Source organism: Macaca thibetana, chromosome 19 (genome assembly GCF_024542745.1).
Source record: "Macaca thibetana thibetana isolate TM-01 chromosome 19, ASM2454274v1, whole genome shotgun sequence".
In the NCBI taxonomy this organism is placed as follows: Eukaryota; Metazoa; Chordata; class Mammalia; order Primates; family Cercopithecidae; genus Macaca; species Macaca thibetana.
In genome coordinates this window covers 32192049-32208293 of record NC_065596.1, presented here as the reverse complement: position 1 = coordinate 32208293, position 16245 = coordinate 32192049, and the positions used below count along the sequence as shown (strand labels likewise).

Below are 16245 nucleotides of genomic sequence, written 5' to 3'. Positions count from 1 at the left end.
CGAAAAGCTTATGAAAAGAGGAGAGTGACTAGTCAGATGTATGCTTCCAAAAAACATTGTTCTAGAGTCCTCCTGCAAAGGGATGGCTCTGAGAATGTTCCCAGTTGGAGGCAGAGATCTTAAAGGGTAAGAAGTTGCCAGAAATCAAGGTGAACTTGTCGAATGGTTGCCTGTGCTGGAGTAGTGTGCTAGAGAGGAGGGGTAGTTTAGGGAGCGATTTCCAGGCTTGGTAGACTGTGCTTGGAGACCAAATGGTTCTGGAGAATGAGGAAGCATGAAGGGTCTTTATGAAGCCCACATTCATAATTCATGATTGCTGTATAACCACCCAAATCATAGCATGTAAAACAACCATTTCATTATGTTCATGGATTATGTGGGTTGGGAATTAGGATAAGGCACAGAGGAGATGCTTGTCTCTGCCACCCAAAACTCAAAGGTTTGGGGGTGACTAGAAGACTGGGTACTGAAGTCATCTGGAGCTCCTTCATTCACATGTCAGACGCCTGAGTTGGGATGACTCAAATGCTGAACTAGGCTGGGATTGCCCCAAGTGCCTACAGGCAGCCTCTCCAGCATGGTGGTCTCAGGGGAATCAGAGTCCCTACACAATGGCTGCCTTCCTCCAGAACACGTGTCCCAGGAGAACTGGAAGATGCTTCCTAGCCTTTCTTGACCTAGCCTTGAAAGCTATGTGGAGTCACTTCTACCATATTCTTCGGTCAAAGTAGTCCCAACCCTACCCAGGTTCCAGGGCAGAGGGGATAGAATATGCCTGTCCTCCTCTCAGTGGAGGGAGTGTCCAAGAATATTGTGGCCATTTTCTTCAGAACCGTTGCAGCAAGGTAACTGTGTGGATTTGGGGGCTGTCATTGAGATGAGAATCAATGAAAAGAAGCAGAATGTTTAGTTTGCTAGAGCTGCCATAACAAAATACCATTGACTGGGTGGCTAAAACAATAGAAATATATTTTCTTACAGTTTTATCAGCTGGAAGTATAAGATCAAGGTGTCAGCAGGGTTGATTCCTCCTGAGTCCTCTCTCCTTGGCTTGTAGATACCGCCTCCTCCTCATGTTTTCACCTAGTTTTCCCTCTGTGCCTGTCTGTGTCTGGATCTCCTCTTTTCATAAGGATGTCAGTCATATTGAGTTGGGGCACACCCTAATGACCTCAGTTTCAGCTAACTACCTCTTTAAAGGTTGTATCCCCAAATACAGTCACATTCTGATGTGCTGGGGTGTATTAGTCAGTTCTCATGCTGCTAATAATGGCATACCTGAAACTGGGTAATTTATAAAGGGAAGAGGTTTAATGGACTCACTGTTCCACATGGCTGGGGAGGCCTCACAATCATGGCGGAAGGCAAAGGAAGAACAAAGGGACGTCTTACATGGCAGCAGGCAAAAGAGAATGAGAGCCGAGTGAAAGGAGAAACCCCTTATAAAATCGTCAGATCTCGTGAGCCATATTCACTACCATGAGAACATTATGGGGGAAAACTGCCCCCATGAAACAATTATCTCCCACCTAGTTCCTCCCACATCATGTGGGAATTACGGGAGCTACAATTCAAGATGAGATCTGGGTGGGGACACAACCAAACCATATCATGGGGTTAGGGCTTCAACCTAAGAATTTGAAGGGGAGTGTGACACAATTTAGTCCTTGGAGTTGTGGGAGAAGGTGAGGAGAACAAAGGCTGGAGATGAGTTTGAAAGGAAACAGGAACACAAAATGATGTGTCTGGACATCAAGGGTAGGTCTGAGCTAGAGACAGGGATCTGGTGAATGTTAGCTGAGGTGTGGTTCAAGTTTTAAGCATGGATGGGTTCACCACAGAGAATGTGAAACAGCAGAAAGAGAGGTTTATGTAATTACTAAGATATCAATAATATCTATTGCACTGGAATTCATGCCAAGTGCTTTGTATCACTGATCTTATTTGTTCTGCTCCAGAAAACACCTCTGTAAGTATCATTGCTCTCAATTCACAGGTGAAGTGACTGGGACTCAGTGCAGTTAAATCAGGGGTCAAATCTAGTCCACCACTTGTTTTTTTATGGCCTGAGAGCCAAGAATGGCTTTAATGTTTCTTACCAGCTAAAGAAAATCAAATGAAGGGTATTTTGTGCCATGTAAAACTTATATGAAATCAATTGTAGTGTTTTAAATAAAGTTTTATCGACACATAGTCATGCTCATCGTTTACAACTTTGCTTGTGGCTGTTTTCAGGCTACAACAGCAGAGCCAAGGAGTTGTGATGGAGACCCCATGGCCTGCCAAACGAAATATATTGACTCTCTGGCCCATTATAGGAAATGTTTGTGGCCCATTGCAGTGGTTTCCTCCTGTAATCCCAGCACTTTGGGAGGCCAAGGCGATCGATTGTTTGAGGTCAGGAGTTCAGGACCAGCCTGGTCAACATGGCAAAACCGCATCTCTACTTAAAAATTACAAAAATTAGCCAGGAGTGGCGGCAGGCACCTGTAATCCCAGCTACTGGAGAGGCTGAGGCAGGGAAATCGCTTGAACCTAAGAGGCAAAGCTGCAGTGAGCCAAGATCACACCACTGTACTCCAGCCTGGGCGATACAGTGAGACTCTGTCTCAAAAAAAAAAAAAAGTTGGGGGAAATGTTTCAGACCCCCGGATTGGCTGGCTTGTCTGGAGCTAGTGAACAGTGTTCCTGGGATTCTAGTCCAGGCAATCTAGCTTCACCACCTCAGTCCAGTGCTTTACGGGGAGGTTGTACTGCTCGTCGAGGCCATTTCCGATGTTTCAGTTACCAGAAGGGTCAGGGATTTTTGCAGCACAGACAGCAATATCCCCATCCGGTCAACCCTAAGGCATCTTCCCTTTTAGCCTTACGCAAACACAGAAGTGGAAGTCCATTTTGACTTTCCTTTTTTTCTTCACCATAGTCACCTTTGAACATACACTTGGTTCTGTTTTTGCCCAACCTAGTGTGCTAATCATGGGCCATTCTGTAGCAAGGAAAAAAATCTACTTGTGTTTTAGAAAAGAGGGCTCATGGGAAACAGGCAGGAGTATCCCAGAAGCCCCGTTTTAGGAAGAACAGTCAGACTTCAAAAGACCTACAAATGTTTCTGGCAATTACTCTCTGTGGAGTTCCTTGTCTCTTGTTTTCTCTTGATATCTGGGCCCTTCTCCTCCGTGCATAAAGATGTCCTCTGCCATTCCCTTTATTTTAATCCCCTTACAAAATGCTGGCTTCCATGTGACTCCTAGATACGTCTTCATGTGTTACCCTTCATACCTTGGGAACCTTCTAAAACGCATCTGTTGTTATGATCCCAAGAAAATGTTTATAAAATACAAACACAAATGTTTATAGGGTACAAATGAACATATCACCCTTCTGATTAAAGATGTTCAGTGATTCTCCATCTTATCCCCATTCTCCTCGTGTGGGATGCTGGAGTGCAGCAGTCCCCAACCTTTTTGGCACCAGGGGCCAGTCTCATAACAATTTTTCCACAGACTGGGGGGTGGCAGGGTGGATGGTTTCAGGATGATTAAAGCACATTGCATTTATTGTAGACTTTATTTCTATTATTATTATTACATTGTAATATTCAACGAATAATTACACAACTCACAATGGTGTAGAATCCCTGGGAGCCCTGAGCTTGTTTTCCTGCAACTAGATAGTCCCATCTGGGAGTGATGGGAGACAGTGTGGGTCAGGGAATGCAAAAGATTGGACACCCCCAGTTTAAGCCATTGTGAGGTGTAATTGTAAATTGTAAATTTCTTAGTATTAAAAACAGCCTGGCTCAAGCCTGTAATCCCAGCATTTGGGGAGGCTGAGGCAGGAGGATCACTAAACCCAGGCGTCTGAAACATGCCTTGGCAACATAGCAGGATACCATCTCTAAAAGAAAAAAAACAAAACAAAACAGCCTTAATGAAACAAGGTCTTGGTAATAATGCTTTTAGAATCAGTGTCGTTATCTCTGGGTCTGTAACTGCCTTACCGTATTTCTCCATATCACTCTGATACCCTTGGAATGATGCTTAATATTTCAGAAAAACAGTTATTTCTTTGCAATAGAAGACTACAAATGAGCTTCCACAAGATCAGAGGATTATGGGGTTAATCTTGATGGTGTGCATGGGTGTGGACGCGCTGTCCTGCCAACTGTCTCAACTTCCCTGCCTCCCTTACCTCTGTCTGTGTTTCCGGTCTCCATCCCTCACGACTCCTTCTCTGCCTTTCATTGCTTCCCTCTGATTCCTCTCACCACAGTACTTGCTCCTTTCTTTACCTTGACCCTTGGAGGGAGCAGGGGCCTGGACACCTGGATTTCTTGGCCCTTGATGTTGAGAGCATTGAACCTCTGCATCCCACAAGGACTGAGTTTGAGAAATACAGTCAGGTACATGAGTTTCTAAACAGACCCAGCCCACTGTCCTAATGCCACTAAAGCAGACAGTATATTGATGTACTCTTGGGGTCATCAGAAGTTCTGATTTCCTATTTCCTCTTACCCAGCTGATTTCAGTTCCTTTACCCCTCCTCCTCCTGTTCCTTGGGGTATGTTTTGCTGAGATCATTAGAGCCTGAGTCACTCTCCCCAGAAGACCCAGACCTAGAACTACCCAGAGCAAAACCACAGCTGGTGGACAGTCCGGGTAAGAAACAAATTCTGGGGGACTGGGTTGCTTGGCATAGACACACTTAATACACTGGTGAACACAATAGACTCTTTGGTTGAAGAAGGATGTGGAGCTGAAGAATAATTTTTTTAAAGAGGTTCTAGACAGGCCGGGCACGGTGGCTCATGCCTGTAATCCCAGCACTTTGGGAGGCCAAGACAGGTGGACAACTTGAGGTCAGGAGTTCAAGACCAGCCTGGCCAACATGTTGAAACCTTACCTCTATTAAAAATACAAAAATTAGCACAGTGTGGTGGTAGCCATCTGTAATTCAAGCTACTTGGGAGGCTGAGGCAGGAGAATTGCTTGAATATGGGAGCTGGAGGTTGCAGTGAGCTCAGATTGCCCCACTGCACTCCAGCCTGGGTGACAGAGTGAGACTCCATCTCAAATAAATAAATAAACAAATAGGCTTTAGACTTTACTGGGGTCCTGATGGGAATAATGGAATATAGAGACAGTATGATGCTGCAGGGGAGAGAGGGGATAAGCGAAGGAGGGAAGTTCTTGAGTAAACGGGGGAATGAGTTTTGCGGGACCAGTAGAGGGTAGTTCTTGGATGGGAACAGTTGTTTTCTGGTCACTGAGGTGAAGGCAGAGAACAGTGATGCAGGAGCCGGCAGGAGGAGAATCTGGTGGAGGAGCAGGCAAGAGCATCAGTTTAAGGGCATGAGTCGGGGTGGGAAAGGATGTTTGGTTTGAAGCTTTCAGGAGAAAGCAAAAGAGCCCTAATGATTATGATGGGCCATGGGGAAATGACTGTGATACAGAAGCAGTCACCTTTCAGATCAGTGATGAGTCTCCACATGAAGACACTGGTTCTGCGTGGTGCGTGGGACCCAGCGGCAGAATACAGCCCTGCCCTCTCATGAATTTGCAGACATTGGCTGGTCATTTCTCACCAAGCTCCTAGTTTCCTCTTCTGTCACACAGTGATGATGATGTGTAATCAATGCTGTGCTTGTTGAGATCAGAGGCAAGAAAGTTGAGGATGTGGTACAATGATTGACAAGTATAAAGTGCTTCATCGACGGCGGCCACCATGGTCTGTGTTCATTGCAAATCACAGGATTTCTCCCTTGAACCATAATTGGACAAAATTGCACAGGTTTTCCTCTCTGGTATGTTCCGGCTCATTATTGCAGAATCTTCCTCATTCATTGCAACAATCTTCTGAACTGGTTGCCTTAGAGATTCTTGAAGACAAACAGTCCTCAGGGTATTTTGGTGGTTAGATGGGTGGTAGGGGAGGGAGACATGTCTGAGTTATTTCTGAGATTGTAGAGTATCAAAGTTCATTAGAAATGTGAGCCAAATACGTAATTTCAAAGTGTCAAGTAGGCAGTTTAAAAAGATGGAGAGAAACAAGTGACCTTAATTTTAATAAAATATCTGAGGTAAACTTACATAGCCAAATTATTATCATTTTAACATGTAGTCAATATAAAAACTATTAATGAGATGGTCACAATATTTTTTTCATACTAAGTCTTTGAAATCTGATGGGTATTTTATTCCTGCAGCCCATCTCCAATTGGACTAACCACATTTCACGTGCTTAAAAACCACATGTGGTGAGTGACTAGTGTATTAGACAGCTCTTCTGTGCCGGTAGCGTGGCAAGGCAGAGGCAGAAAGAGACTTTTGCTGGAATTTGACAGCCTGGGTTTTCGGTTGACTTTAAGGAATTAACTGAAATGCTCTAAGTCTCACTTTCCTCATCTGAAAAATGGGTACCATAAAGAAAGTGACCCTTATAGTAACACTTTGGAGGAAGCCTCCTCCAAGCATTAGAAGAGAAGATCAGGCCAGGCACAGTGGCTCACACCTGTAATCCTAGCACTTTGGGAGGCTGAGGCAGGTGGATTGCCTGAGCTCTGGAGTTTGAGACCAGCCTGGGCAGCATGATGAAATGACATGTCTACTAAAATACAATTTAAAAAAAATTAGCCAGGCATGGTGGCATGCACCTGTAATCCCAGCTACTCAAGAGGCTGAGACAGGAGAATCGCTTGAACCTGGGAGGCGGAGGTTGCAGTGAGTTGAGATCATGCCACTGCACTCCAGCCTGGGTGATAGAGAGAGACTCCATCTCAAAAAAAAAAAAAAAAAAAAAAAGGGAAGACCAGCTCTTGGCAAGAACCTGACATGCACTTTGCATACCTGATCTAATGAAATGTCATACCCAATACATATTTGGACTATTATTTCTATCACGGTCTTCTGCATCCCCAAGAGTGCTGAGCCCATCCAATGGATGGAGAAGCACCTCCCATCCATCTGGCCAAGGTAACCGCAGAGACAAGAGTGGAAACAGAGTCTGTTGTTCTGACTTCTTGTAGCACAGAATCCATTGGATATAATACTTGATTATCCATCGTTTATTATCATTCACGGATCCATTTGGCCTATCTTGGAAAACTAACCAAATACTATGCCTTGCCTCCCACGATGAGAGAGGAAAGGGAGATTTCATGACCTTAAAGAGAGAGAGGGAGCAGAATTTGGAGTGGAGAAATTGCATATCTTTTTTTTTTTTGAAACGGAGTCTCGCTGTGTCACCCAGGCTAGAGTGCAATGGCGCAATCTCTGCTCACTGCAATCTCCACCTCCCAGGTTCAAGTGATTCTCCTGCCTCAGCCTCCGGAGTAATTGGGACTACAAGCGCCCGCCGCCATGCCTGGCTAATTTTTGTATTTTTAGTAGAGACGGGGCTTCACCATGTTGGCCAGGCTGGTCTCGAACTGCTGACCTCGTGATCCGCCCACCTTAGCCTCCCAAAGTACTGAGATTACAGGCGTGAGCCACTGGGCCCGGCCAAGAAGTTGCATATCTTATAGTTCTTATGCAGAGTCATGGGTGAGAGAAAGTCTTAGTCCACGTTTGTGTGACACTAGGTCACTGTAGCTGTCACCCACTGATTTTCTGATATCATACATTGTTATTTTTTCTTTATTAAATTGATGGTAAAATACACATAACCAAAAGTTAACCATTTTAGGCTGGGCACAGTGGCTCACCCCTATAATCTCAGCACTTTGGCAGGCCAAGGTGGGCAGATCACCTGAGGTCAAGGAGTTTGAGACTAGGCTGACCAACATGGTGAAAACCCATCTCTACAAAAATATAAAAATTAACCAGGCATGGTGGCAAGTGCCTGTAATTCCAGCTACTCAGGAGCCTGAGGCAGGAGAATCACTTAAACATGGGAGGTGGAGGTTGCAGTCAGCCAAGATTGCACCACTGCACTCTAGCCTGGGCGACAGAACAAGACCACATCTCAAACAACAACAAAAAAGCTAATCATTTAAATGTACAATTCAATGGCATTAAGTACATTTACAGTGTGCTGCAACCATAACCATTATCTAGTTCCAGAACTTTTTTATCACACCAAACAAAAACTGCATAAGCATTAAGCAATAATTCCCCACCTCCTACTTTCCCTAGTCCCTGGCAATCACTAATCCACATTCCGTCTCTGTGAGTTTGGCTACTCTGGATATTTCATGCAAGTGGAATCATACAATATGTGACTGGTGTTGTCTTCCTTCCTTCTCTCCTTCCTTCCTTCTTTCTTTCCTTTCTTCCTTCTTTCCTTCCTTTCTTTTTTCTTTCATTTTAGAGACAGGGTCTCGCTTTGTTGCCCAGGCTGGAGTGCAGTGGCTCAATCATAGCACACTGTTAACCTTGAATTCCTGGGCTCAAATGAGCCTCCCATCTCACCCTCCTGAGTAGCTAGGACTACAGGTGTGTGCCACCACATCCAGCTAATTTAATTTGATTTAATTTTTTTGTTTTGTAGAGATGAGGATCTTGCTATGTGACTCAGGCTGATCATGAACTCCTGAGCTCAAGCAATCCTCCTACCTCAGCTTCCCAAAGCTCTGGGATGACAGGCGTGAGCCACCACACCTAGCCCTCTTTTGTTTAGCGTCATGTTTTCAAGGTTCATCCACATTGTAGCGTATATCAGTGCTTCATTCTTTCTTATGGCTGAATAATATTCCATTGGATGGATAAACCACATTTTGTTTATCTATTCATCTGTTGATGGACATCTGGGTTGTTTCTACCTTTTGGCTATAGTGAGGAGTGTCTCTATGAACATTTTTGTTTGAATACATGTTTTCTCTGTACATCTTTGGCCCCATATTCTCCTCTTGGAGGTCAAGGACCCTATTTCCTTAGCCATTTAATCTCCCTGGTAGGGGCTCGCAGGTTAGCAATTATGAGGATGTGTCATAAGATGCAATCTTGGCCACGCACGGTGGCTCAGGTCTATAATCCCGGCACTTTGGGAGGCTGCGGCAGGTGGATCACCTGAGGTCGGCAGTTCAAGACCAGCCTGGCCAACATGGCAAAACCCCACTTCTACTAAATATACAAAAATTAGCCGGGTGTGGGGTGGTGCACACCTGTAGTCCCAGCTACTCGGGACACTGAGGCAGGAGAATCGCTTGAACCCAGGAGGCAGAGGTTGCAGTGAGAGATCATGCCACTGCACTCCAGCCTGGATGACAGAGCAATATTCCATCACAAAAAAAAAAAAAGAAAAAGAAAGAAGGAAAGAAAGAAAAAAAGAAGAAAGAAAGAAAGAAAGAAAGAAAGAAAGGAAGGAAGGAAGGAAGGAAGGAAGGAAGGAAGGAAGGAAGAAAGGAAGGAAGGAAAGAGAAAGAAAGAAAGAAAAGATGTAATCTTGCCTAACAGGTACAATAAAAGATTGCCAATGTATACATGTGGACATGTGTAAGGGACAGTGGTGAAGATGTTCCAGCTGTTGTGGGAGCTCTAGGGGAAGGTGAGAAAGCTATCAGTGGGAAAACTGGCAGGGGCAGAAATGAGGGGATGGGGAAATGGTGCGGAGGATTATAACTGAGGAATGACCATGACTGCACTATTTCAGGAGTGGACAAAATGGAGACAAATTCCTCTCTCCCCACGAACATCTCTGGAGGGCCACCTGCTATAGCTGCTGGCTATCTCTTCCTGGATATCTTCACTTATCTGGTATTTGCAGTCACCTTTGTCCTCGGGGTCCTGGGCAACGGGCTTGTGATCTGGGTGGCTGGATTCCGGATGAGACACACAGTCACCACCATCAGTTACCTGAACCTGGCTGTGGCTGACTTCTGTTTCACCTCCACTTTGCCGTTCTTAGTGGTCGTGAAGGTCATGAGAGGACATTGGCCTTTCGGTTGGTTCCTGTGCAAATTCATCTTTAGCATAGTGGATATCAATTTGTTTGGAAGTGTCTTCCTGATCGCCCTCATTGCTCTGGACCGCTGTATTTGTGTCCTGCATCCAGTCTGGACCCAGAACCACCGCACCGTGAGCCTGGCCAAGAAGGTGATCATCGGGCCCTGGGTGATGGCTCTGCTCCTCACATTGCCAGTTATCATTCGTGTGACTACAGTACCTGGTAAACTCGGGCCAGGGACAGTAGCCTGCACTTTTGACTTTTCACCCTGGACCAATGACCCTGTGGAGAAGCTGAAGGTGACCATTGCCATGTTGACGGTGAGAGGCATCATCCGGTTCATCATTGGCTTCAGCATGCCCATGTCCATCGTCGTTGTCAGTTATGGGCTTATTGCCACCAAGATCCACAAGCAAGGCTTAATTAAGTCCAGTCGTCCCTTGCGGGTCCTCTCCTTTGTCGTAGCTGCCTTTTTTCTCTGCTGGTTCCCATATCAGGTGGTGGCCTTCATAGCCACAGTCAGACTCTATAACATATTACAAGGCCTGTCCAAAGAACTTAGAATTGCAGTGGATGTGACAAGTGCCCTGGCCTTCTTCAACAGCTGCCTCAACCCGATGCTCTATGTCTTCATGGGCCAGGACTTCCGGGAGAGGCTGATCCACTCTCTGCCCACCAGTCTGGAGAGGGCCCTAACCGAGGACTCAGCCCAAACCAGTGACACAGCTACCAATTCTACTTTACCTTCTGCAGAGGTGCAGTTACAGGCGAAGTGAGGAGGGAGCTGGGGACACTTTCGAGCTCCCAGCTCCAGCTTTGTCTCACCTTGGGTTAGGCTGAGCCACAGGCATTTCCTGCTTATTTTAGGGTTACCCACTCATCAGAAAAAAAAGCCTTTATGTCCCCTGATTTCGGGAGAATAAACAGATATGAGTTTATTATTGACTTCTTTTTTGATTTTGGACCTCAGCTTTGGGTGGTCAGGATGGGAAATGATAGGAAGAAGCTGTCATCTGCATCCTAGTTTGCCTGAAATGAACCCGAATATACCCATTATGATTAGTCCTGAATTATGAGTAGTGAACGATACCCTCATTCTGGCATAATGCTGAGTAGTGTCCACTTCCATTCTGAAAAGTGCCCTGCTATGAAAAATAAATTATGTAGTCATCCTAGGTAAATGAAGGAGGAGGGAGAAGTGTGAAAGAGTATGGCTAAAATCAGGCAAGATATACAAGAAAATACTTCATATATGCCAAGTCCTGTGGCTCACACCTGTAATCCCAGCACTTTGGGAGGCCGAGGCAGGCAGATCACCAGAGGTCAGGAGTTCAAGAACAGCCTAGCCAACATGGTGAAACCCTGTCTCTACTAAAAATACAAAAATTAGCTGGGCGTAGTGGCAGGCTCCTGTAATCCCAGCTATTCAGGAGACTGAGGCAGGAAAATCACTTGAACCCGGAAGGCAGAGGCTGTAGTGAGCCAAGAAAACGCCACTGCACTCCAGCCTGGGTGACAGAGTGAGACTCCGGCTCAAAAAAAAAAAAAGAAGATACTTTATATAAAGTCCTCAGCCTTTATTGATCAACAACTCAGTAAAAATATAAAGTTATGGAGATGTCAGTTGGAGACCCCTCATCCCCTTGAGGTCTACCTGATTGCCTAATCTTTTACATCATAAATTTTGGGAAACAGATTGTCCTCCCCACAAGGGAGGGCCCCCAGAGCCTATGTTTTTACCTGTGGCTCTAAGTCTTGCTTCAACTGAGTTAGTCCAATTCATACAATGTCTGGTGGTTGCTGCCCTGAATGAAATTAACCCAGAGAGGAACTCAAGACATTTCCCTCAATTTCCTGAAAAGCTACATGCACAAGGTATTTAAATATGAAACACGCTTTACAGAAAGAAGCTTGGCAATGTGAGAATAGGCAACTGGCCAGCAACAGACAAACATGAAAGCTTTCCGTTGAACTTAAGACATCCTTTTAAAAGTCCACCCTCCCTCCTATCTCCTCACCTTCAGATTTCTGCTTTTTTTTTTTTTTTTTAAACGTGGAGAAATTTAGCCATCCTACTCTTGACTCTGACTCTATCCCTCAGGTCTCCTTTCCCAACTCAAGTCATTTATCAATAATAGCATCCTCCTTAAGAAGATTTCTGGTGCCAGCTCTTTTTTTTTTTTGAGGCAGAGTATCACTCTGTCACCCAGGCTGGAGTGCAGTGGCACGATCTCAGCTCACTGCAACCTCTGCCTCCTGGGTTCAAGTGATTCTCCTGCCTCAGCCTCCAGGGTAGCTGGGACTACAGGCACACGCCACCATGCCCAGCTAAATTTTTTGTATTTTTAGTAGAGACAGGGTTTTGCCATATTGGCCAGGCTGGTTTTGAATTCCTGACCTTGTGATCCGCCTGCCTCGGCCTCCCAAACTGCTGGGACTACAGGTGTGAGCCACAGCACCCCATCAAGAAGATTTCTGTTGCCAGCTCTTGAAGCAATCATTTAATTACCATTACAGACATCTTTTTTATTTTATTTTATTTTATTTTAAGACAGAGTTTCACTCTTGTTGCCCAAGTTAGAGTGCAATGGCGTGATCTCGGCTCCCTGCAACCTCCACCTACAGGGTTAAAGCGATTCGCCTGCCTCAGCCTCCAGAGTAGCTGGGATTACAGGCATGCATCACACCCGACTCATTTTGTATTTTTAGTAGAGACAGAGTTTCTCCATGTTGGTCAGGCTGGTCTCAAACTCCCTACCTCAGATGACCTGCCCACCTCAGCCTCCCAGAGTGTTGGGATTACAGGCATGAGCCACCGCGCCCAGCCATCATTTTATTATAAACAAGAAACAGAAGAGAAAAGGAGAATGAATGGAAAGAAGAGAGATGAAGGAGTGGCCTGGAGCATCCAAAGTTAACCTACAGCAGAACCTGTCTTTGGGTGAGGAGCTGGGTGATGAGGGCTGATTTCATTCCAGTGCAAGGGGAGATTCCTGAGTTTTGATGACATGATGTGGTCCTTGGGAATCTAGCTCATCTCTGGACTCCCATGATGGTTTTTTCTGCACACCCCCCATGAAGCTCTGCAAGCTTTACTCATCAGCATCCAATGCATTTATTTAACCTATACCACTGACCCCAGAGCTTCTGGAGGGCATTGTGTTATCCTTGCCTTCCCCCTGCATACGAAAGGCTTCAATAAAGGATGGTTTAACTAAACTTTTTGCTTCTGTACCTCTTTTATAATTAACCAGGATACTTGCAAATCCAGGAACCCCTTAGGTCACCAACTCCAGGAAGTCAGCGAGTTCTTCCTATGTTGACACATGGAGAAACTGAGGCCCAGAAGGAGAGTGCAGTAAAATAGGGCCCTGCTACAAAGTTAGGGGCACCGCCTCCGTCCAAGACCACCCTCGCTTCTGACACCAACTGCAAATTTGCAGAATCTCCAGAACACCCTCCAGCTGGATCATTTGCTAGAAAGAGTCACAGAGAGAGAACGGAGCAGAGGATTTGAACAGAGAGGAAGTGAGAGATGATGCAGCCCCAGATTGCAAGGGTGGCGGGGAGAGAAGCTACCAGATAATGTTCTGGTTCCTCTAAGGTCTAGACACACTGTCTGCAGTTGGCTTCCTTTAAATTCCCTTGTGTTCTTCCAGCAAGCAGGTTTAACTTGAGCCAGTTTGACTGAGTTTCGACAACTCACAACTCAACCATCCATTCCTAAGCTACCTCAAATAATCGTCAGGATGAATCAACCACAGGGTGGTTCCTGTGACTGAGGCTGAGCAAGAGGATGGGGAGAGACATGACTTGCGGGGGATGGGTATTACCCTTCAGATCACTTACTGGGGGAGCTCCTGGTCTTGCATGAACCAGCAAACAGAGAAGAGGCAATGGCCTATGATGGGGTCAAAGAACAAGAATAAATGATAGCCCCTGTTGGCTCCCAAATCCTAACAATATCCAGCTCACCCTGAATGGTGCCTCTATGGGGGAAAAAAATCCCTCTTGTAGAATTTAGACATTAAGAATAGAGACCATCCTAACAAGTTGCCTGGGCAACAGAGCGAGACTCCAGCCCCCAAAAAATAAAAACTGGTACTGGATTTTGCAAGAAATAGCAAGTCACCCTGAAGTTATAATTGTGTGGTATTTACAAAAAAGAGAATTTTCGATTATATTATTATTCTTTGTAAAGTGTGTGGTACATATCCTTTATAATCAGTACAATTACAAAATTTATTGTAAACATATGTGTTTATACACAGACATACATTTTTCCCTTTGGAGAGCCAGTTGTTAAACATTTATCGGCACATCACAATGTAGTCGTGTTCAGATCCCAGCTGTCACTACTTGTGTGATCTCAGACAAGTCATTTCCCTCTTTGAATGTCAATTTTCTCTTTTTTAACATGGGAGCAGTAATAGCTACCTGAGGGAATCTTTTGGCTGGAGCTCATGAAGATGAGACAGGAAGCACAGAGCTGAGCATCTGTATCACGGCTGGCCAGGCACAGTGGCTCATGCCTGTAACCCCAACACTTCAGGCCAAAGCAGGCGGATCACTTGAGCCCAGGAGTTCCAGACCAGCCTGGGCAACATGATGAAGCCGTGTCTCTACAGAAATAAAAAAATAAAAAACACAAAAAGCAGTCAGGATTGGTGGCGCACACTTGTAGTCCCAGCGACTCAGGAGGCTGAGGCAGGAGGATCGAGGCTGGGCCTGGGAGGTCGAGGCTGCAGTGAGTCATGATCATGCCAATGAACTCTAGCCTGGGCAGTAAGAGCAAGACCCTGTCTCAAAGTAAAATAAAATAAAAACATATACATCATGGCCACCATTAACATTATGACCATTTCCACCTGCTGGAGACAGGGTTGTTTCCTCTGTCCTCTGCAACCACAGTGACGTGACACTTCCTGTATGACCCACCCTCTCCCATCCTCACAGTCTTTTTTCCCCCTTGCACCTCCCTTTGTCAAGCAACAGAGGTAGGGGGTCATTTAGTAGGCATCACTCTGAAGTCCCTGCACCTGGGGTTAGGGGAGAGGAAATGCTCCCCTAGTGATCCGCTCGATCGTATGTACCTTAGAAGAGCATGCATGAGCCTCCCCAGGGCACAGAGTGGGAGCTTGTTCATCATACGCTCCACATGTGCCCTGCACTGGGCTGGCTTGTTAGTTTGTTAGGGTGCTGTAACTCATTACCACAAACCAAGTGACTTCAAACCACAGAAATGGACTGTCTCACAGTACTGGAGGCCAGAAGTCTGAAATTAAAGCATCGGCAGGGTTGGCTCCTTTTGGAGGCTCTGGGGGAGACTCCCTTCCACGCCTCTCTCCTAGCTCCCGGTGGTGGCTGCCACCCTTAACATTCCTTGGTGTTAAGGATGTAATTTTGTCCTCCCCACAGCCTCCATTCCTACATTGAAGTCCTAACCCTCAGCCCCTCGGAACATGTCCTTATTTGGATACTGGATTATGGCAGATGTAATTATTTAAGTTAAGATGAGGTCATACTGGACTAGGGTGGACCCATAGTCCAACATGACTGGTGTCCTTACGGAAAAAGGGAAATTTGGACGCAGACGCTCACATGGGAAGAACACCATGTAATGAGGGAGGCAGAGGTGGCAGTGATGCTTCCACAAGCCAAGGAACGCCACAGACTGTCAGCAAATCACCAAAGATTGTCATTGTCAGGCACCAGAAGCAGTCAAGCACAGTGGCTCATGCTTGTAATCTCAGCACTTTGGGAGGCTGAGGTAGGAGGATTGCTTGAGCCCAGGAGTTTGAGGCCAACCTGGGCAACATAGCAAGATCCCATCCTTACAAAATATTAAAAAGTGAGCAGGGTGTGGTGGTGCACACCTATGGTCCCAGCTACTTGGGAGGCTGAGGCAGGAGGATCACTTGAGCCCAGGAGTTCCAGGTTGTGGTAAGCTATGATCACACCACTGTACTCCAGCCTGGGTGACAGACCAACACCCTGTCTAAAAAATAAAAATAGGCTGGGCACTGTGGCTCACGCCTGTACTCCCAGCACTTTGGGAGGCCGAGACAGGCCGATCAACAGAGGTCAGGAGTTCGAGACCAGCCTGGTCAACATGGAGAAACCCCGTCTCTACTAAAAATACAAAAATTAGCTGGGTGTGGTGGCGTGTGCCTGTAATCTCAGCTACTCAGGAGGCTGAGGCAGGAGAATGGCTTGAATCCGGGAAGTGGAGGTTACAGTGAGCCGAGATTGAGCCACTGTACTTCAGCCTGGGCGACAGAGCGAGACTTCCTCTCAAAAATAAATAAATAAATAAAAATAAAAATAAAAAACAAGCTAACCAGGTGAGGTGTCTCCCACCTG

General features: G+C 45.8%; 2 protein-coding genes across 2 annotated transcripts in view; one reads left to right on the top strand and one right to left on the bottom strand.

The window, feature by feature from the left end:
* PPP2R1A (protein phosphatase 2 scaffold subunit Aalpha) overlaps window positions 1–16245 on the bottom strand; it is a 526337-nt gene that overhangs the window by 475324 nt on the left and 34768 nt on the right. The window lies entirely within an intron of this gene.
* Window positions 4524–10820, top strand: FPR1 (formyl peptide receptor 1). The gene is made up of 2 exons (XM_050771414.1): window positions 4524–4658; window positions 9589–10820. Exon 2 carries the CDS (start codon window positions 9600–9602, stop codon window positions 10656–10658), a length of 1059 nt encoding a protein of 352 aa, XP_050627371.1. The 5' UTR covers window positions 4524–4658; window positions 9589–9599; the 3' UTR covers window positions 10659–10820.